Here is a 22,057-nt window from a genome sequence, read left to right as displayed (position 1 = left end):
TATGGACAAAGCTCTGACTTTATCACTGACCTTATTTTAAGCAGTTTTTAAAATTTTAGTTATGCTCTAGCTCCAGTAAACATTCATTTTGATCAGCAATTTTGCCGCATTGCTTCTGTAACTATTATTTTCTAAGCAATCTAAAAGACCAAAAAGTAATTTTCTAAAGCAGTCACATGTGCCTGACCTTTCTGCATTAACTCTGACATTGGGGAAACATTTAAGGCATCATTTCTGTCCTCCTCGAGACACAATTATTGGTGCTGAGGCACAATACATACTCTGATTTGGTTTTTCAGCTGCTCGGCCTCCTGGCGTAACTGGTCAAGCTCGCTCATTTTCCTGTGCTAAAGGTGAGCTCCACTGCCACCTCTGAAACAACCAGAAATCTGAAAGACAGGTCAGAAACAGGAGAATTACAAGTCAAAATTTGAAATTACAAGTCAAAATTTGAAATTACAAGTCAAAATTTGAAATTACAAGTCAAAATTTGAAATTACAAGTCAAAATTTGAAATTACAAGTCAAAATTTGAAATTACAAGTCAAAATTTGAAATTACAAGTCAAAATTTGAAATTACAAGTCCTTTCAACCACTTCAAACTTGGAAAAAAAAATGCCAGGGTGATTTATAAACACGGGAGTACAGGTGAAAATGTGTCTATAATCTCCTCAGGGTAAGGTATTGTGACAAATGGATGTGCTTTGCTTCCAGCCACAGGAAATGAAACAGAATTTGGACTTATTTCTCTCCTCCAGGACTCTTCATTTTTTTCATTGGAGTGTTTCTGATTCATTTTTTGTATAAATTCAAGTTGACCAAGAGTGAGTGAGCAGGTAACACCAATTTTAGACAGGGAAGTCAGAACTTCCCTGCAGCTCTTCAGACCACAATAAAGAATCCTCCCAGCAAAGAAAAAGGATTTACACCAACACCAGCACCTGCAAAATGCTCTAAGAACTGTCTGCAACATCATGGTTATGGAAAATATTGTCCTGCTACCTGGAGAAAAGGAGATCACTCACAAATGCTCAGGGTTTTATTTGATAACTGCTCAAATGTCTGAGATCCCAGAGCAGACTGTAACACTAAAATGTTATCAGAATAAAACCAGGGATTTTTTTTGCTGGGTTGAGGGCAGGAGTTTGGGAAACCACAGCCATCAGACCCTTTTCCCCTCTAAGCCTGTTCTCCCAGTATCCATAGGCACTAAATTACTTATATTTTACAGACCAGCAAGAACAGAGGCTCTGTCAAACATCACAACCACTGAAACAACCTCAACTTTTGCCTATAGAGTTGCTCAACTATTGGGCTGTTTCCCAATATCACAATCATATGGATATTTCCTATTAAATGTACAACTTATCTTTAAAAGTCTCTGCTCCAGAATGATACTGTTGGCATTTTTTTTCCAGCATTTCACATCTCCAACTCAGCTGTTCCTAAACTTTTTGTTTTAAAATCTCTGCAGCTTGACAGCAATGGAAGATGGTGAATAAACATGCTGATTAATTTTATCTTTTATTGCAGAACAAGATAATTGGTCCCAATTTCAAATACTACACAGAACACCTGGAGTTTATAAATTAACACTGATAGTGTGATTTTAGAACATTTTATTAGCCAGAATTGACCCTTTACTATTAAATAAAGAAAATGCTTTGCTGGCAGCTTTACCTATTATTCTGCTAAGATTTAATCAGCTTATTTATCTTTGCAAGCATGTGGGGTTTGTTTTCCTCTTAAAGCCCTTCCCAAGGAGAAAGATGAGGATAACTTCCAAATTTTTATTATGTTTTTCCTCATAATAACAGAGGAAAAACATCCTGTCAAGGTAAATTAGAGCAGTAGAACAAACATCACTGTTAAAAGAAACTTCAAATATAGTTTAGGCTTCAATATTCCCTAAATATTTCTATCCCCCATAACCAGACTTAGGCTGAAGCTCTCTCCATAGTAGTTATTCCAAACTGAAAACCTCTAGGAACAGATGCCAGATCTTGTCAGAGCATCATTTCCCATTTTTTCCTCTTCTCTGAAGCCCACAGTATCTTAGAAAAGGAATTTTAGTTGGCTTCTCTCCCAAAACCTCCACTCCCTTTCACTTCATTGTGAAACTGGGTCTCTTCCTCCTCTCTTCTGGTTCCAGGGTCATCCCTAAGCCCCTCTAAGATTGCTTGCTCAGCTCAGCCCAAAATCCAGCTAAGACAAAACCCATCTGAGTGTTTTATTATCCTGCTTTTCTTTTGAATGCTCTTTTGTTTCTCAAGATGTTTTGTTCGTTCTGCATCTCAGACAAACACTCTGGGCTGGATCTGTTGGAATTTTGAGCACATCTGCAGCTCCTGGGCTGTTCATACACCTGGTGAAACACTTTCTTGTCAGAAAGAAGTTAATTTAAGAATAAACTGTAATTTTTCAGCTCTTTCTGCTTCTTCATATCCAGTTCTGCCACTCTCTAAGTTAATATATAAGCCCATTTCCTACTAAGCAAATACTGACCACTCCAGACAGAGAATTTAGAGATGGTATCATTCCCATCTCACAAGAAATGCCAAAACTTTCATGCTCTGCCCAAGGTCACTGATGAGACTGCAATAAAAACCCAGGACAGCAAAGAATTCCAGCTGCAGGTACAAGGAACTACACTGAGGATTTTACATGCAGCTTTATTTAAAACTACAATAGGAGGAATCATCTCACGTCAGTCAGAGCAGATATGCTCTCCTTAAAATAGCAGCCATTTATTTCTGCAGAATTTGTGCACTGTGAGAGAGAATTCTCTTGCATTTAAATGAAACAAAGCTTCTTTGCACGGAACAGGGAGAGGCCTAAGGAGATGAACCCTTATCCTAGGAAAAAAAAAAGTCACATTAAGAAAGTTCATTTTCCCATCTGATATCCACCTAAATTCCCAATTTGAAGACAGATCCACTTGGAGAATTCCAACTTAGCTCCTGTGCATTCCAAACTCTGAACTGCCTTTCTGTCAGCATCCATAGGAATTGTTTAAAGCACATTTCCACATTCTCTTTGTAGTCTTTGTTGTTTCAACATCAACAGGAAGTGCTAATTCCTGCCAACACGACTGAACTCACTCAGGAAATGACAATCCTACAGCAGCCAAGGGCATTAAAATATAGGAGTTCTCTCAAGCAAACTGTAAAATTTATGGGACAAACAGCAAACCAGCTTGGCTGTTCCACTATTTCTTTTATACTAAGTTTAAGACAATTGAATTTATGGTAGAAATGTGAGATCTGTGGGAGGAAAAGAGGGTTTCAGCCTCCTGTGTCCTTTTTAGCTATACTGTAAATCAGAGCTTACTAGTCTTGTATTAAAAAAAATATAAGGACATCAGGTAAGGTCAGAAAAATGCATGGGGAAAAAATACATGGGAAATTTTACACAGATTTATTTCTATGACAGATATGGATCACACATTGAACAAGCACAATTGAAGTACCAGATTTTTATTTCTTGCCATGTTCTAAAGGCATTGAACCCCACTTTACAAGAAGGTTTCTAGAAGAATCTGTAAGCTCAATGTGGATGATGATCTTATTTCTGGGCTTTTGAAAGAAGTTCCTGCATTTCCAAATCAAGAAAAAACATCAAAGTTCCACACTCCTTTTTCCCACATTATCCCCAGAGCAGTGCACAAACAGGTAAGAGCCAAGCCCAGCTTACCTCACTTTCTCTGGAAAATGTGAGTGTGTCCCTGAAGGCAGCGTCTCAGGAATAACACATTCACTTTCCTCAGCTCCCTCAAGACCTTTCCAAGGGCTGAAGTGCTTAAGTGTCTGTGCTCTAAGCTTATTTCCCCTAATCCTGTTGACCAGTGCACCTTGTGGGTAATTCTGCTCTCTGTGCACTTCAGGGCACTCCACTATTCCCCACTCCTCCACATGACCCCAGTCTCTCATCCCTTCTCACAAGGAAGAGTCACTTTGTTCCTCTGTTCCCACACAGGAAAATCTGACTGGCTTTGCCTGATGTACTTTTCACATACAACAAAATTCACAATTTGGCTGCGTCAAAAGGATTTATCACATCCTTTATGTCAAAGGAACAGCTCTTTTCTCTAACTCTTTCTAACATGAGCCATATTCCTGTTTAAGAGGAGAGTTATGTATGGCCAGTCACTTGTGTGTCCAACAGCTTTGCACTAAATTTTTAAACTGCAGGAAGCTTACAGAACTTCCATGTGCTTCCTGCAAATGGAGATATACTCAGGATCCCAGTGGACTAATTCTTATTTAAAGAATAAGAATTATTCACTCACAGCTCAGAAAACAGTGACAGAAGAATTCAAAGGCTGAGGAAGAACTCAAATTGACTCATTTTATTGTAATAACTCCAGTGTCCTTTCCACACCTCAAACTGTTTATCCAATTAAATCTAGTTACTGAAACCAAGGTATCATTAATACCCTGACATTTATTTGTAAACTGATGCTTGAGAGCTGAATACAAATATATATTCCTCTGTTAAATATTATTCCTCTCTGGAATTCCTCTGCTGGTCACAGCAATGAAGCACTGCTTACTGTAAACTTTTTAATTTCTTTACACCATTCTTATTTAAATAAAAAGGATAGATCTTCCACCCTCTCTCTGTCCTGAGAATAATCTCTACAGATTAAAAGAAAAAAAAAATAAACCACATTTGAAACACAGCTATCATTAAGTCAAATATTTGGAATTTCTATGCCTTGCTGGTCAAACTTTGCTTGCCACAAGGTATTTTTAGCAGATATTACAACTACCAAAACCTAACATAATCCCACCAAGCCACTGTGGATGCAAAGTCTGGTAACACAGAGAGTTTACAGCTAAATTGTTCATATTTTCCTCAAGCACAGTGATTTTCTAAGGAGGTTTAGCAAATCCCTCTTCTCCCATCAACAGCCTGTGTGACATTTGTTCCCTCAACCTCCTTCCTGCCAACACCCATCACTCCAAAAGCAAAACCTCTGCAGGAACAGAGCCCAAACCTCCCAGCCTCCCAAGGAGTGGCCAGCAGACAGTCCCAGAGCAGGGGGAACTGCAGCATCTGATTAAACGAAGCCCTGCTAATCTAGCAGATACCACAAATCCTATTAGCAACAGGCACAGCAGCTTGGACGTTTTCACAATGACAAAGGAATTATCCACAACTCGCTGGTGGGTACAGTGAGCTGACGTCACGCTGCCTGTGAGAAGCTGAGGGTTCTTTTTGTTTTCAGGAGCAGAGATGGGTTTGAAAAGCTGAGGGTTCTTTTTGTTTTCAGGAGCAGAGATGGGTTTGAAAAGCTGAGGGTTCTTTTTGTTTTCTGGAGCAGAGATGGATTTCTTGTTTCTCTTTCGTTCAGTGGGAAGGGCAGTGAGATCACAATTGCTCGTGGAATAAATTTGAGGTGTTCTCTCTCTCTTGTTTATATAAATTAAATTGAAGGAAAAAATTCAGGGTCCCCTTGGATCCAGGGGGAGATATGGGCAGAGGAATAAAGCCTGCTTTTGAAAAACAAATACACATCCAGTAATTGAAAGCATCAGATTTAACTCAGCAAATACTTGGCCAATTAACAACGTTCCTCACAGATATTCAAGTTAAAGTTTGAACGGTAATGAAGATTTTACTGCTCCAAGAACAATAGTAATAATTACAATTACACAGAATATAAACCCTGAGACTTTTAGGTTCTGTTTAAATAATACTGACACATTGAAAAGAACATTCTGACAAGAGGCACTTTGCTCAAAAGAAATTTGGCCTTCTTTTGTCAAACATGGTGGAGAAGTAATTTTTCATTCATGAGAGAATGACTATTCTCATCATTTTATTTATTACAGTTCCCTGCCCCACTGAGATGAAACAGTTTCATCTGTGGTCTCCCTCTGCTTTGCCAGTTCCCTCTCTGACAGAAGGCAGGCACTAACATTTATTATTTAGCAGGTTTCCAGGCCATTTTAAAATCCTTCCTGTTGACACAAGAATACACATGCTGAAGGAGAAAACAGGTACTTTAGGCTGGCCAAAAATCTGAATTAACCACTTTTTAAAATCAGGGACTAGAAAAAAAAAATCTTTTTTCTCTACTTACATTTTCTCTCACTACAGTAGAAAGCCAACTTCTGCTGTCAAACATGTAAATTCTGGAAAAAAAAAAAGACATCAAAACCACGATTAATGTAATTATCACAAAAGACAACCAACAGATCTAACAGAAATTAAACTACTACCAAAGTGCAAATGATTTCTGTTAGCTAACTTGACCAGCTCTCCTGCCCTCATGAAGGAAATGGGCAGAGTTTTATTAACCGTAACACAACTGAAAGATGAATTTTTGTTAAGAAGCTCATTTTGACCTTTTTTCCCCAAAAAACCCTTGCAATCCTGAGATCATTCTCCTGCCCTAGTGACAGACAAGTCCATGCTGTTAGAGAATTTAGGATTTGAAGAAAATACAGTCTCACTCATACAATTTTCTCTGTACTACAAAGTGCCTCCCTCCCCCAGCATTTTTAACACACTGGAATTATTTCTGCTCAGTCCTGTCCCTGAGCTACATTTGCCTTCTAAGCACAGTTAAATATCATGATATCTATTTTATCAGAAGTTACATAAACCACCTACTAATGAGCTCAAGTGAGAGCACACCGCTCCTGCAGAAGAGTTACGACTTTAAATCACTAATGATATTAGAAAGTACAAAAATAATTGACACGTTCAGTAACTCACACACTCACAGGCTGGACTGCACTGGTTTAACGAACCAGCTTTGCAGCAAGGGGAAAAATGGAAGAAATTTTGGAATAGTTTTTGCTCCTGGCAGCACAAAGCAATATTTTAGTTCACTCCAAGATGTGAAACACTGACAACCACTCCTGCATCCCGAACATCTGGATCTGGCTCTGTCACACACCAAGATAAGAGCTGGGGGTGATGCCAGGGGACCCCTCAGTGTTCAAAGCTGCTGTGTCACGACAGGGGAGATTACTCTGAGCACAAAGCAAGGAGGTACTAAAGGAAAAAGATCTTAAATCAGAAAGCCAGCCTAAAACTCCACACACCTTCACCTGAAATCTCACATAAAATGTATGTTTCTGATTTTACAGTTCACTACCAGCTGGAGAATTTACAAACCACTTCAGTGTCTGGTATGGAGGTTAAGCTACTTAGGATATGGATCATCCTCACCCAAGCTCATTTATAGATAAACATTTTAATACTGTGATTATGAAACCATCACAGTGTAAGCAGTTTTGTCTGTTACTGCCAGAACAAAGCACTTTGGGACACAAAACAGTAACTCACACCTAGAGGCCAAACTCCAACCCTCCAGACACAAAAATATGACATGACCATTCTAAACTCTGAAAACAGAGCAACTCCAGTCAACTTCCAGAAAAAAAACCTGTCCTCACTACAGAGATAATGAAATCTAATGAAATTCTGAAAGAATTACCTGGAATGTAAACAAGTAAATTTATGCTGGCACACTAACAGCACACAGAATACACAACAGCAAAGGCCAAAGCACACACCATTATTGTCCTGTGCTGCACCCTCATTAATGCAGGAGAGGTGTTGCAGATTTCATATGCCTTCTGCAAAAAAAAAGAAAAACAAAAACAAAACAACAACAAAAAAAAGCCACTTTAACCAGCCTGAAAGAAGAGGAAGGAAGCATAACAGCAAACTTTTCCACAAAAGTTGAGTTTATTTTCCAAAGGGTTAAGTTTCCACTTGAGGATGCTGAAAGCACCCTGCGATGCTCGCAGAATGCAGTCCTGGCAACAGAGATATTTTCAATTCTACCTTAAAGATGGAGCTCATTTAAGGACAAAAGCAGACAAGCTACTCATGAAAAAAAGATCTGCATTGCCACAAGCTTCCATTTTTAGCTAAAATGTAGCCTGGTAAAAGCAACATGAAAATTAGAGGCCAGTTCATTCTGCACCACAGCACTGGCTCAGCAAAGAGTTCTTGTGAGGAGCTCCACATGAAACCCTGACAGCCCTGCTGAGCCCAGAGCCGCAGGTCCTTGACACCAAAAACTGGGCTTTGAAATACAGCAGAGAACAGAAAGTTCCACAGAACACTCAGAGCAGGGTTCAAGTGGTTAAACCATCACACCAAAGCACCTGGAGGCCAGCCAGCCCCACACAGGGTCGCTGTTCCCAGTGTCCCCACATGGCCACAGCCTGCTGCTGCAAGGGAAGAACCAGCCCAGGCATTTGGGCTGAAAAAGAGTAAAATCACTCCACTCCATCATTTCTGGGTAAAGCTTCCCTCACTGACTGCTGCCAGCCCAATATCCTTTTTTCTTTACAGATACTGAGACAACCCAGCCTAAAAATTTATCTCAACTCCAGCATATTCCAGGTATAAGTCTATGTATGAAGATTTCTGCAGAAGACACCACAACTTTTTTCATGAGGCTGGGGAAAGCAGGGAAGAAAAAGGACTTGGAAGGGTATGAAAAGCATTTTGAAATATTTTGACATCATAGGAAACCTAACCAACCTTCTAAAATGAAGCAACTTCCTAAGCAGATTAAACACATTCACTGTACCCTCTCCAAAGCCATTAACCACATAAACATTTTTTCTCTTGACCTATGGATTCAATGAGAGACTTTAACCCCAAATACTCTGGATGTTAATTCCAACTCCTGCTGCAAGGGAAGAACCAGCCCAGCCATTTGGGCTGAAAAAGAGTAAAATCACTCCACTCCATCATTTCTGGGTAAAGCTTCCCTCACTGACTGCTGCCAGCCCAATATCCTTTTTTTTCTTTACAGATACTGAAGCAGTTGCTCTGAGCTGACAACCCAGCCTAAAAATTTATCTCAACTCCAGCATATTCCCAGTATAAGTCTACGTACGAAGAAGATTTCTGCAGAAGACACCACAACTTTTTGCATGAGGCTAAGGAAAGCAGGGAAGAAAAAGGACTTGGAAGGGTATGGAAAGCATTTTGAAATATTTTGACATCATAGGAAACCTAACCAACCTTCTAAAATGAAGCAACTTCCTAAGCAGATTAAACACATTCACTGTACCCTCTCCAAAGCCATTAACCACAGAAACATTTTTTCTCTTGACCTATGGATTCAATGAGAGACTTTAACCCCAAATACTCCGGATGTTAATTCCAACTTTCTCAAGACTGCTTTACACAAACATTGACTAGATGCCAAGGCTAAGACCTGAATTGCTTCAAAGGCATTCTAGTATTTAAAACACACCAGAAATTCATGCACAATGCTGTGGGGCCAGGCATCAGAGAAGGCACTGAGGATCTGGCTCAAACTCTGGGATGAGGTTTGCCCAGGTGTCCCTGCTGTAAGAACATGGAGAAGCTGGGAGATGTAATCAATATATACACAGGATTTGAGTGGCTTTATCACAGTTTAACATGGATCTGAACCAACACTAGTAAAAACTGATTTTCATGACCATTACACCACACGAATCTTAAAAATGTCCTGCAGAACCCATCCTCATGCAAGAGTGGCACATCGGGTTGTTCTATTCAAGGCACTCAAACCAAAATAACTTCACTGGACGGGAAGAAAAAACCAAAAACCCCCTGAAACCACCTAAAAACCCACTAGCAAACCTCAGTATTAAGATAAACCAGCAATTTCAAGTGAAGTTCCTCTGCTGCTCTGTGAAGAGCACCCCTGAGCCAGCAGGGATGGCTGGATGGGGGCAGGCAGTTCCTAATTTAGCCTGCAGATGCTCTTGCTCAGGTACCCAACATCATCACCACTGCAATATATCACCTACCAGGCAGAGATAATGGCTGTGAAACCAGCAATTGCAAGTTAGTTTATTAAAATCATTTCTTACAGTCTACATAGCTGATTATTATCACAGAACTGCAGCTAGATGCCCAAGAGATTACACCACCTCGCCAAATCACTGCCAGCATCATGAAACTCCAATGTGCCACCAGGCAACAGTAATTAAGTCTCAAATTTAAGCTTTCAAGACTGTTCTGTATACAAAAAACTGCGAAACAAACATCATCCTCAGTTTAATGACTTGGTCCTAAATATCAGCATGAAGCTGGAAGCTCAAAGGATGTTTTGGGATCTGCATTTGCTCCTCCAAGAGTTAATTCCAGCTCAGACTTTCCTTGGGGAGTGCAGAGCTGCAGAAAGCCAAGTCTTTGCTGTCCCCTCCTCCAAGGGCAGCTTTGAAGTACAACCTAGAGAAGTATAAAATAATAATTACAAATTCATAGCTCTAAATACTGCAGCAGCAAAAGGATACAACTCCTCCTTTATTTGAAGTCTCCTTTCTGGGAACCATCTGCCACGTCTGTAATTTCCAAGCACACAAACTCTGAAAAAAAAGCAAGCAGTACCTTCCTAACAGGTTTGCCAAAGAGCTCTCCCTGGTAGGGACAACAGGAGATTGTAAAACTCCTTCGAAAACTTCCTGAAAGCACTCGTGTCGTGCAAGGCCAGCACAGCTGAATGTTTCTGTGGGAGGTATTGGCTGCTTCTTGTGCTGAAGAATTGCCAAGTTCCCAGCTGAAGCAGTCGCTGTGCTCTGCAGACATTTTTCCATAGATTAGTGGGAAGTACACACAAAACAAGCATCAGGTCGATCCGTGTTAATGCTCATCTTGCAGCAGCCACACTGGCTGGCTGGAGAGCTCACAAATTTCCATTTTTTGATACAGTGTGTGAGTAAAATGGTAATTATACAAGCTAAAAATAGCTGCAACTCAACAACCTGATTTCATCAGTGCTTCACTGTTACCTATAGCTCAATATGGAATGACACGTTCCATTTCTGGAGTCACTGATGCTGAGTTTTAGAGCTTTTGTCTGTTTTAAGTAGAAGAATTCTAGAAATGCTTTCCTTCTGAAGAAACTTGTGCACTTTTTCTACTCAGGTCGATGGATCTACAAGACCACATTCGGAATACAAAAAATTCTCCTCGCTGCACAGAACTCAGGAAAATTGTTGGCTAAAGAATAAAGGTCAGATCTAGGGTCCTTGTAAAGTATCCTTCATCCTGTAACCTCATCCACACAAAACAGCACATACAACAGGAAAAACCAGGCAGAACAGACCTACATGGAACAGCCTCCAACCAACATGTCCTTCTACCAAACTGCCTTCAATTTGGCACTTCAGAATCCAAACCCCCCCTAAAATAACAAAAAAACCCAGAACAAACCCATCCACCATAAATAGCTGCTATTCAGAAAAAGAAAAAAGAAAAATTGGGCTTTTATTTCAGAAAATTAAGGGAAGAAACAAAACACGAACAAATCTGGAAACCTTGAAAGACCTTGCAAAACCCAAATTAAGCAAGACACTTTCACATTCAAAGTCCCAAATTGGAATCACTGTCTCAGAGGAACGGTGCATTTTTGTCTCCTCCAAAATATGAATAATTCACCATAAAAGTTCAACGTCAATGTTCAGATCCCTCAATATGCCAGAGGTTGTTAGCACACAGTAACACAGTACAACACCTACTGAAAGTCACCAAAATGCCAATCATGCATAACCCATCAGCTCCTGCTTGCACGCCTCGATTTTCCAAGGGGTCACCCCTCCCTCTGTTTAATAAACACTTGAAAAATCAACTTTTTGGATAGTTTACCACTTTTTAAAATACCAGTGTAACAAACAGACAATGCTAATTTCATGGCAGGACACGAGTGGAATAAACAGCTCTGGTGGGAAGTGGTCTGTGTCTCCTCCACCACACAAACTCCAGCTGCCTTCACGGCAGACACAATCCCATGTTGCCAAAATACTCACATTTCCTGATGCTAATCCCATGACCTACATTTAAAAAAAGAATCATACTGATGTAATATTTAAGCATAAAAAATCTGGACTGTAACAGGTCAATTCATTAATCCCTTCTACATGCATCTGGAAGCCATGTGCATTATTGAAAAAAAAAATCATTTTAATATTCTAGGTAGAGAATTTCTGGAAAATCTAAAAGAACTGATATTACAAGTTTAATAGGTGCCTAAAGCCAAATGCTTAAAATAACACTTTTAAAAAAAGAAGGACCTTAAGAGATCTTTGAAGTAGTTCAGGAATATTAATAACTCTTAGTACTGTAGTAACCCAAGCCCAAACATTTCCTAACTACATCTTTTCTGTCTTCCTCTCAAAGAAATTCCCATTTAAGAGCATTTTTACACTTCCTGATAAGAAGCAGGCATGGAAAATTATCTTATTTTAAGAACAAAAATTACTGGTATTTAGTGGAAGTTTCAACAAACTTGTATTTATTAAATCACAGTAAGCCAATATTCTAGGTTTTATTCAAATTTCTCTATGCAGTTAACCCTTCTGAAGACCATTTATAGATAATCTCATCCATTTTATCCTACTAGTCAATGATGTTTTTTACTGTCATCTTTCCTGATCTTACCATTTAAAAAAATATGTAAAAAAACCCCCAAAACCAGAGTAAATAAAACCTTAGAATCTGCTTATGCATAAATTTCTAGCTACATTTATCAAAAAAAGTCACTGAAAACTGTCACTTCCTAAAGTATCCCCTTCTCCAAACCCAGGCAATTTTGCTGTCACACATCTCCCTTCAGACTGACAAACAAAACACAGGCAGCACTGAAGGAGAATATATTACTATTAATTAACCAACAGAGAAATGACTAAGCATTTATTACTAGATGTTTCTATCTGCAGAGCATTACAGTTACTGAACAGTTGTTTCTTACTCTTACTTCAAAAGTCATTTTTCATTGCTTCCTTCAACTCTTTTATCATGAATTTCCACTTTTTACTGATATTTTCACTTTATTTCCAAAGCCACCAGGATGTGTTTTTACCTAAGCAGGGCAGAGCACACGCACCACAGGAATATTGCAGTCTTGCTTTAATAATTAATAATTAAAGTAAGACTGCAATATTCCTGTGATATTACCAAGTAATGCCACGGCATCAGGATATTATCTTTTGATAAAATATGTGATTTCTCATGTCTATCAGCTGAATCTATAGGTTTGGGGTAGTTTACAATCCAAGCTACAGAGAGAACATTTTCTCCTGGAAGCCAGAAATGGAAGCACACAGCTGTAGGAGAAGTTCACAGTGTCCCAGAATCATTGCACAGCAAATAAAACACTTTACACGCCTAAATTCACATACTGGTTTCTTTTTAATGGAAGTCAACATTAAAATCGTATTTATTCAGGTATCAAAACAAGTTTTTAATCCACACTTTAAGAACATGCTTATAGTAAATTGCAATCCTATTAAGAAATGTAATTCTTGAGAATTCCCATTAAGTATCCAAATATTGTCTTTTAGAAGTCACTTCTGGGTAAGCCAATTTTCAGCAGTCCTCAGTTCATTTTGTGTGATTTAAAAACGCTCAGAAGTCCTCACAAAGATTGATGGATTTCTCTATCAGGATGATTTTCTGCTCAAGCTCTCCCCAAATATTTCCTGGTAGCCCAGTGTGTGACTGGGTCACACTGCACTGAATTCCCAGGGAAATAAATGAATGAGGAGATGCAAAACCTGGCAAAGGCACCTCGTGTTACCAAAATCCTGAAGATTACAATGAAATCCATCAAGTGGATCAGCTGCCCTGTCAGGGATTAAAGTGTAAGAGAACAAGTGGGTTCCAAAAGCCTGGATGGGATTTCTCTCAGCTCTGCTTGCCAACACATCTGTCTTGGAATGATCTTCACCTTGTTAAAAATCATGTGCTGGTTCAGACATTACCATCACAGTGACATCAGCAGGTACATTAAGATCTTCACTACAATATTTATTACATTAGAGGAGGAAATGGGTTATGTGATCACTTATTTACAACACACAAAAAAACCCAGAAGCAAAAATAGCAGGATAGACATGAAAAATACGAACACAAAAAATAAATCACTGAGACTGTGTGCCTGCACAAGCACAGCAAATAAGCAGAAATCCCCATTATTGTATTTTCTATTTCCATAAATTTCAGCTCCGCTATTTTATCAACAGGAGCTGAATCATCCATTTTGTTCTACATATGCCAGCTAATAAAGAGTCAGCTGAGTCAAAGGAGAATCAACTGCTTCCTGTCTACACCCTTTTAAAAAACACAACCAACTTCCAGAAAGCTACACTTAGCAACCCTCCTTTTTACATCCTTAAAAGTAAAACCATTAAAACCCAAGGATGAAGGGCCAATCAAACTGGTGCATCTCTACTCCTGATCTAAGGGAGACATTTAAAGATCTGGAGTGTTTATGGCCAGCTTTGCTTTGAAAAGCATTTCCCTGATGTGAGCACCAGGCACAGGCAGAGCAGCTCACATGCTGCCATGTCTCACTGCACCAAGGCCCTCAGAGCACTAATGAGAAACGCTAATGAGAAGCACATTGTGTTTCCAGGAGCAGCAGGAGAGCCCATATTCTATCAAATCTCAATTGTGCTCCTCCATACGGATCAAGAGTTCCACCCTAAATGCCTTTCGCTGTCAGGATCAGATCCTGGGAGAGCTCCTCAGAACCAGGGATTCCTCTCCTGCTCTGCCTTAGAAGCACTCAGAGAAAGCAAGCAAGCTTTTACTGGATTAAAGTAAAAGCTTGGATTTACTTTACTTCTATAAAGCAAAAATAATAAAAAGAAAAATCCAACAGAAGCAACCCCATCTTCGAGGCAGGCTGGACGTGAGTTGATAACCACCTTCCCACCATAGCTGTGTCACATCTGCCCCAACAAAAATAGAGTTAAAGACATTGGAACAAACCATCTGCTCCTTTGTGCCTCTGCTACACAGGCTGTACAAAGCCTCAGAGAGCAGCTAAAAGCAAAATATTCATTCTTTACAACCGTGTAAAAGATCTTTATCCAAGCCCCGGCTAAAAAACAGAATACATTTAATTCACTGAAATAAGAATTTAGTGTTCGAACAGCACAGTGATCTTCAGTAAGAGATTAACAGAGCACTGTTGGGATAAGTTTAGCTATACCATGAAAAACAGCTGCTTTCCAGCACCAGTCTGAAGATAAGCATTTCAGTGCTTCAAAATCACCAAAATATATTATATGCATATAGCAGATAAAAGATACTCAGCAGAGATCAAAATACGGTATTTCTCTAATATTTTCACCCAAAATAGACTGAGCAATAATTTGTTTTCTAGCCCCAAAATCAACATGCCCCATCTTTAATGAACGTGCAAGCAGCTCCACTAGTTTTGAAAGCAGTGATTTATGCCCTGAGTAGCTCACTGATTTCTCCCAATTGCTAGATTTTGATATGTACTGTTTGTACAAAATAAGGTACAGAAGAACAAGGAAAGCAAGGCTGAGCCTGAAATGCAGAGTAACACAGGAGACCTTGAATCCATTAGACTGAGAAGTGGTGTTTGGGAACACACAAGGCAACAATGCTCGGTGATAGCAGAGCACAGCCCAGGGCCAGGATCACAGCAGAAAGCACAAAGGTACAGCAGGAAATATTCCCTTTCACCCTTGGACATTGCTCTTCCCAAAGGATCTGCATTAACTCTCTGAAAGCTTTTGGTATTAATCTTGAAGTATCAGTTGCGTTCCTGGAGATGGTATCTATCTTGTTAGGTGATCAAAATAGAGAGGAAAACACGATAAATAGAAAAGAAAATAAAGTAACACCAGGGAATTCACTGAGAGAGACGAAACTGAAAACATCAGAAGACAACCCCACCTATTTTATGGAAAGAAATACCTGCAAAGTGGTGCCAGAGCAGCAGCCAGGTAGGTTGGTTGGGCCCTGGAGGTTTTAAGTTCTAGTTCTGGAGCCTGAGCACAGCCCCTGTGGGTGAGCACCAGCCCCGGGTGCTGTTTGGAGCTGTTCAGTGCTCCCAGCCCTCAGTGCCGTGCCCAGAGCTGCCAGCCCCACAGGCAGGCTGTGACATCTCCCCACCCCACAGCAGGGCAGGATAAACCACAGCACTTCCTCAACTGCTGAACTTCAGAACTTCCTGAAACGCTGGAACTTCATCTGCTGCCCGTGGGCAGAGGGAGAAAGGGAGAATTGAAGTCAAACCAACCAATCTGACCTCTCTGTCCAAAGTGTTTATCGTGTTTGAGATTCCACACACAGAAAACCACCTCAATCTGAAGACCCTACTACTTGGCCAAGATATAAATGTATAAAAAATTTCCTGTTTAATCCTATTTCCTGTGAGTACTACATAGGTTTTTCAAAAAGGAGATTGCACAGTCGGTTTTCAGGCACTGACCAGATAATATCTGCCAGCTGCAGTGAAATGCAGGACTCGGTAACCTGCAGCACAATTAAACTGAGCACGGAGCAGCCCATTGCTGATCTTTGTACAGACACCACCTTTGTTACACAGGCCTCTCTTCACAGCCCTGCCACTTCACAGACAACGTGCAGCAGCAATATCAAACATATGTTCCAACAAAGACAGCTCCTTAATTAGTACAGTATCAGCTTATTTCAAGCAGCAAGGATTTCAGCAGACTATCACACCTACTTCGTTTTTTCTAGACAAACAGAGAAAATTACCACACCAACCTCCCAACGCATTTGTTAGGCTATCATAAAACAACAAAACCTCCCGGAGTTTTGGGAACTAAAATGATAAAATGCAAAAGGACATAAACAGATTTCTTCTCAGCATCTCGAGGCAGGTGTAGGCCTGCTCTGTTTAGCTCTGTTATGTCATATACTGGAAACAAAATCTAGTAAGTTTTGTATTATGCAGTTATAACTTTTTTTTTAATATTTTAGATACTGAAACCTAAGTTCACTTATTTATTTTGAGATTCAAAGATTGTTATGTTCAACACATACCTTGAACCACTTGGTGCTAACCAAGATGTATCAGCTCAAATTTACATAAAGTTAAACACGACAGAGCTTCACACGTATGACTAAACCAGACTTCCTGCACTGGGTTTCACCATGAAGATCTTACTAGAAAATATCAGTATTGCACATATTTCAAACTAAAAAGTAAGTTCAGGGACTTCTGATCAGTGAACATTTCTGCCTGGCCTCACAAATTTTACTACTGAAGATAACAAAGCATTGACTTTTAAGATCTCTGCATCAACAAAAAAGGCACATTTATAGCATCTTCTGTATGGTTTTATCCTTGGAGCTTTGACCCACCTCCTATCCCTCATTTGTTTTGGTAAATCCCTCAAATACCTACAGAACTCCAAACAGTTGGACTGAATACAAAGTGTTTTGTGTGATTGAAGAGATTTGATTTCTGCAGTTCCAAAAGAAAGCCACATTTCTCACAGATTACAGAATATAAAGTGTTTTGTGTGATTGAAGAGATTTGATTTCTCCAGTTCCAAAAGAAAGCCACATTTCTCACAGATTACAGAAGGGCAGCAACACCCCAAGCTTGCAAGGCACATCTGGACAGGACATGTGATCTCCCAACAACATCTGTAAGCTCAACATCCTGCCCAGCCACCCTCAGGAAAAGAAATCTGGGAAAATATCCCATGTTAGCACAGATGTGCCACTGAGAAAGTCCTTAAAGCAAGGAACACCCCATTAATACAGGGCATGGATATTTCTGTATCCATGGAAGTTAAACTCCGATTTTGAGGCGCACAATTAAAGATTCTTCTGTCAGAGTAGTGTCGGAAATTTCAATGTTTCACAAAAATAAACCAAAACCCACTCAGCTTGTCAAATAACTTCATGATTCTGCAAGTAATTTTAGATAACCTCTATTTATTGACAGATTTTAGTAGATCCTGAAATGGCAGGATAAACACAAAGCACACGTGCCTGAGAAGACTTTTAAGATGGTTCCCTACATCTAACCCAAGCCAGAAATGCAGTAAAAAAATTGAGATTTTTGAAAATTGAGAATGAAGAGCTCACCTCTAACAGCTCAGCAGAAACTCTTTTTTCTTTAAGAAAGAAAATAACTGGCATCAGCTGCTGTAATTAAGGTTACTGTAACAGAAGACAAAACAAGGCACATAAGACAAGGCATCCCTTTCCTGTCAGTGAAGGCCAACACCCACAGCTGCCTGTCTCAAAGTCACACAGAAAACCTTGAAATTTCTTATTTATTCCCTCCTCCCCAACACAGTTTGATTTTGTAATGAGCATGAGCCAAATCAGCACTGATATCTGAACTGATAAAATATTCCCTAAACCTACTTTCATACACAGCATGCAGGAGTTTGGATGGAGCTCTGAGTTTCCAGAGAGAAGTATTTTGGTTTTTCTTTTTTTTTTCCCTTTGCTGGGGGAAAAACAGAACAAGCTTAAAATAGTGACAAAAATCTATACATAGCTTTGAATATAGGACCACGTTACATAAAGCTACAAAAAATTATCTAATCTATCTAATTACAGATAATTAATATTTTCTTTTTTTGGGGAGTGCTGGTAGGCATTACTGCAGTTTTCAAGAAGACATCAAAAATATTCTCATCTGAAAAAAACATGATAAACATAACTGGCATGAAATGTAGGCAAACCTTCAGATCAAGGTAGGAACACATAGAAAAAATATTTAGCTATACACAATTCAATTAATTCCTGTAACATCTAGAATGTATTTCTCTTCTAAACAAAGAATCTTTAGGAATTGCAGTGATTTGACAAGCTGATATTCCACCTCCTCAAATTAATATATTTATTTTTAAGGAAGAGGTTTCAGGAGCACTACTTACTGAAATGAATTACATTTCCCATTAAAATGGCAACTAGATTTTTAAAGAGCCTCTTTCCCTTCCCTGTATTAAATGCTACTAATTTTTCCCTGATCAAGTTCTAAATACAATTTATGAAAAGAACTCCAGGATTTATCTATCTTTACCACCTTCAATTACAGAGCTACCTCACAGCTCCTCTCCTTTAAGCTCCCTCAGATCACCTTGCTCAGGTCTCCAGCCTCATTTTCACTCATCCATTATTAGGATTCCAAAATAAGACACAGCACAGGAAGATCAAATTTTAACCCCTCAGTCCCATCAAATGCAGGAATAACTGTAGGTTTCCCCTTCATGACAAAATACCTTGTTTTCAGCAATTCTTAATTACCATGGAATATCTGACAGCGGGAACATACAAAGCCAGGTCTTCAAAATGTCTGCAACACCTTGCAAAGGATTCCAATTTTAAACCTGCTGGAGTTGCTTTATTGGATTTGAACAAGACTTAAATCCAGCAATATCTTCAACAATTGCCTTTTAACTGCTTTCTCAAGCCCTTATTCCTGTGTCCAGCCCCAAATATCAATAACCAGGTCAATGTGCAACACCTACACGTATCCTCCCTTTTTGCCACTTTAGGCCAGCACTGAAAATCCTGGAGAAAATGTACAAGTTATTATTTCCATGGCTCCTTACACATTACACTTCCATAACATCCCCCAAAAATGTATTTTTTTTTTGGCTAACACATAAAAAAATTCCAGCACCCCCACTAAAACGGAGAGTAAGATATACATAGCAAGCGCCACCACATCTTGGCTGCTTCCAGATGGCACCATGAATATTATCCTTACTCCTTAGCTGGGTTCAAGACAGAAAATTCCTGCTTTTCTAAGAATATACCGGGCAAGGCAAACATCACCCCCTGTAACCAGTACACTCAAACCCTGCAGACAGGCAGAAATATCCCATCATGTTTCAAGAGACCAAAAAATCAAAACATACTCTACGCCACTCCAATAAATGCAGTGGACAAGGATTAATAGAGTCATACACTAATTAATTTGTATTTAATACAAATGAATGCTCTTACAAGACATTAATTGCAAAGAACTCATTTTAGAAAGTCAGCTGTTAAAAAAAGAGGCCAAGAAGATCTGACTTTTATGTTCACAAAATTATTTTTAAGTGTGTACTTCTGTTCCAAGGCTAACCACCACCTTTCTCTCTACTCAGAATTACTCTACTATTCTAATAAAAATGCAGCATTCTGCCTCAAAACCTATCTTGGAGTGTCCATATTTTTGTAGTAGGAAGCCTTCCACAGTAATTCAGATTATTTTGGCATCTCAAGTAAACGTACTGCTCATAGCCAGCTCAAAGCTTTTAAAAACCTCTTAATGTTCTGCTCAACTACCAGTTGGCTCAAGTATCTATGGATTCTGCATATATTTCTGTTTGGTGAAAAACAAATCCACACTCACAAAATCCCCAGCACACTGGACACCCTGTGAAGAAATAATAAATTGAGACACTATGTTAAATAGAAACATAGGGGCTTGAGGGTATTTTTGTTTTTTATCATGACCTTGGCTAATACTAGTTCCAACTTTATCAGTGGGGAGAAAAAAAACATTTTGAATGGAGTATGTATTCTTTTCATTTTCAGTCTGCACTTGAAGCAAGCAAAAAACTCCCTTCAAAAAAAATGTCCACTTTATCTTCAGTCACATGCTTAAGAAACATTTCATTAATGCAAGCAAGCTGCTTTCAAGGTTATTTTTTTTTTGTCACATAACCAGTAAAATTCTGTTAAAAAAATAAAAAAGACCCCATCTAAAATTCTGTCATGGCCACAGGCATTAGAGACTCCAAGGACAACTCACCTAAAGGTAATTCAACAACTGGAATGCCCAATTTCCCATTTCAACTTGCTCATCACAAAGCAGCGCTAAATGCAATTGCTGAGACGTTACGGGTGTGCCATATGGCTAAAACTGGATATTAAAATTGAGAATATCAATTACCAATCCACTAATGCTGAGAGCCAAAATCCATGGACAGTAAGAATTTAATCCAATTCAGTGCCTGGAACACGAGCTGAGCCCGGCGTGGAGGAGACAAATCTACTGCTGGTTTCACAGAGCGCAAACAAAATAAAACTCCAATGTTTTATTGCAGTAACTACAAAACCAGCTGAACCCAACACTTGCTAAACATCCCCAACCACAGCTCCAGGCCTGGTAGGAATCTACAAAAACAACAAAAGTTTCAGATGAATTGGCATCTGGTTTCACGGGGATTGAGAAATCGTAACTAAGTTACTATTTAAGAAGAAGCAGTTTAGTTGTTTTCCACATGACCAAATCGAAGGCTCCAAAGCACCAGGAAGTTACACAGTGCAGCCAACATCTTGCTTCATTTCAGGAAAAGGCATCCTACAAAGACAATATAGATTTCTACAATAATTAAAGGGCCTTGAAATCGCATTAGTTGAAGAGTTTTCTTATTCTGAGTAAACTAGTTTAATGGTTTAAGTTTTAAAATTTTTAATAGCTGTGGAGTGATTCTTCTGGGATGATATTAAGAATAATGCTACACAAAATTCTATCCACTCCTTGATTATACAGAGCTTCATTGATTACTTACACCAGAATTCTCATTAAGTCCAAATACAGCAGCTCCACGAGGCACGGAGGTGATTTAAAAAACTGTTCTGCTAAGATTTCCTGTGGAATTTTAATTTACCATCTTGTCAAAGATTTCATGCTAGGATGCCTGCTACGTACTGACTTAGCAGCTGCAAGGACTCAACAAGGATAAATGTAATTTATCTTACCCAAAACAGAATCTCACTTCACTCTGCTCCTTTCTGATCCTTTACCAAAAGGCCAAAGTAGCAGTAACAAAAAAATTGCACAAGTAATTCCAGGTTTAACAGGACATTAACATCAAAAGGAACTAACAGTTTATTGAACAGTATTCTTAATTCAAAAAAAAATGTTCTTGAAACACCAGAGGAGTAAAATGCACTCAGCTGATTTCAGCTTTTTTTTTTTAATTAATAAAACACCAGCACCAAAAGCCTCAACTGAAAATCGGCTCTGCTGCTTCCCAGCTTCCTTCTGCATGAGCTCCAGCTGGGTTACTACAATAAACTAACAAACAACTGATTATACATTAAGTAATAGATAAACAGTACTAAAACGTTTGATACTATCAAAGGTTTGGAGGTCACTTGAATACAGGAGACATAACAAGCATTTCTTATTTTTCTTCCTGGGAAGTGTATTGTTTTAAGCCTGACTTCAGTATATCAAATATTAACCAAGCTATTTTATTTAGGCTACCAAAGTTAAGGAGTTTGGCACTACAGTGAAATAGCACAGGAGTTAGAAATCAAAAGTCCATTT

General features: G+C 39.1%; 1 protein-coding gene across 1 annotated transcript in view; it reads right to left on the bottom strand.

Moving 5' to 3' along the window:
• GNB1 (G protein subunit beta 1) overlaps window positions 1–22,057 on the bottom strand; it is a 35,210-nt gene that overhangs the window by 10,403 nt on the left and 2,750 nt on the right. Inside the window, exons 2-3 of the mRNA XM_063417362.1 lie at window positions 6,089–6,140; window positions 282–389 (exon numbers count right to left, since the gene is read on the bottom strand). Of these exons, the coding sequence (XP_063273432.1) occupies window positions 282–338 (57 nt within the window). The 5' untranslated portion in view covers window positions 339–389; window positions 6,089–6,140. The remainder of the gene's footprint in view (window positions 1–281; window positions 390–6,088; window positions 6,141–22,057) is intronic.

The sequence above is a fragment of the Prinia subflava genome, chromosome 21, assembly GCF_021018805.1.
Source record: "Prinia subflava isolate CZ2003 ecotype Zambia chromosome 21, Cam_Psub_1.2, whole genome shotgun sequence".
NCBI lineage: Eukaryota > Metazoa > Chordata > Aves > Passeriformes > Cisticolidae > Prinia > Prinia subflava.
This window is presented reverse-complemented; position numbering and strand designations above follow the sequence as displayed.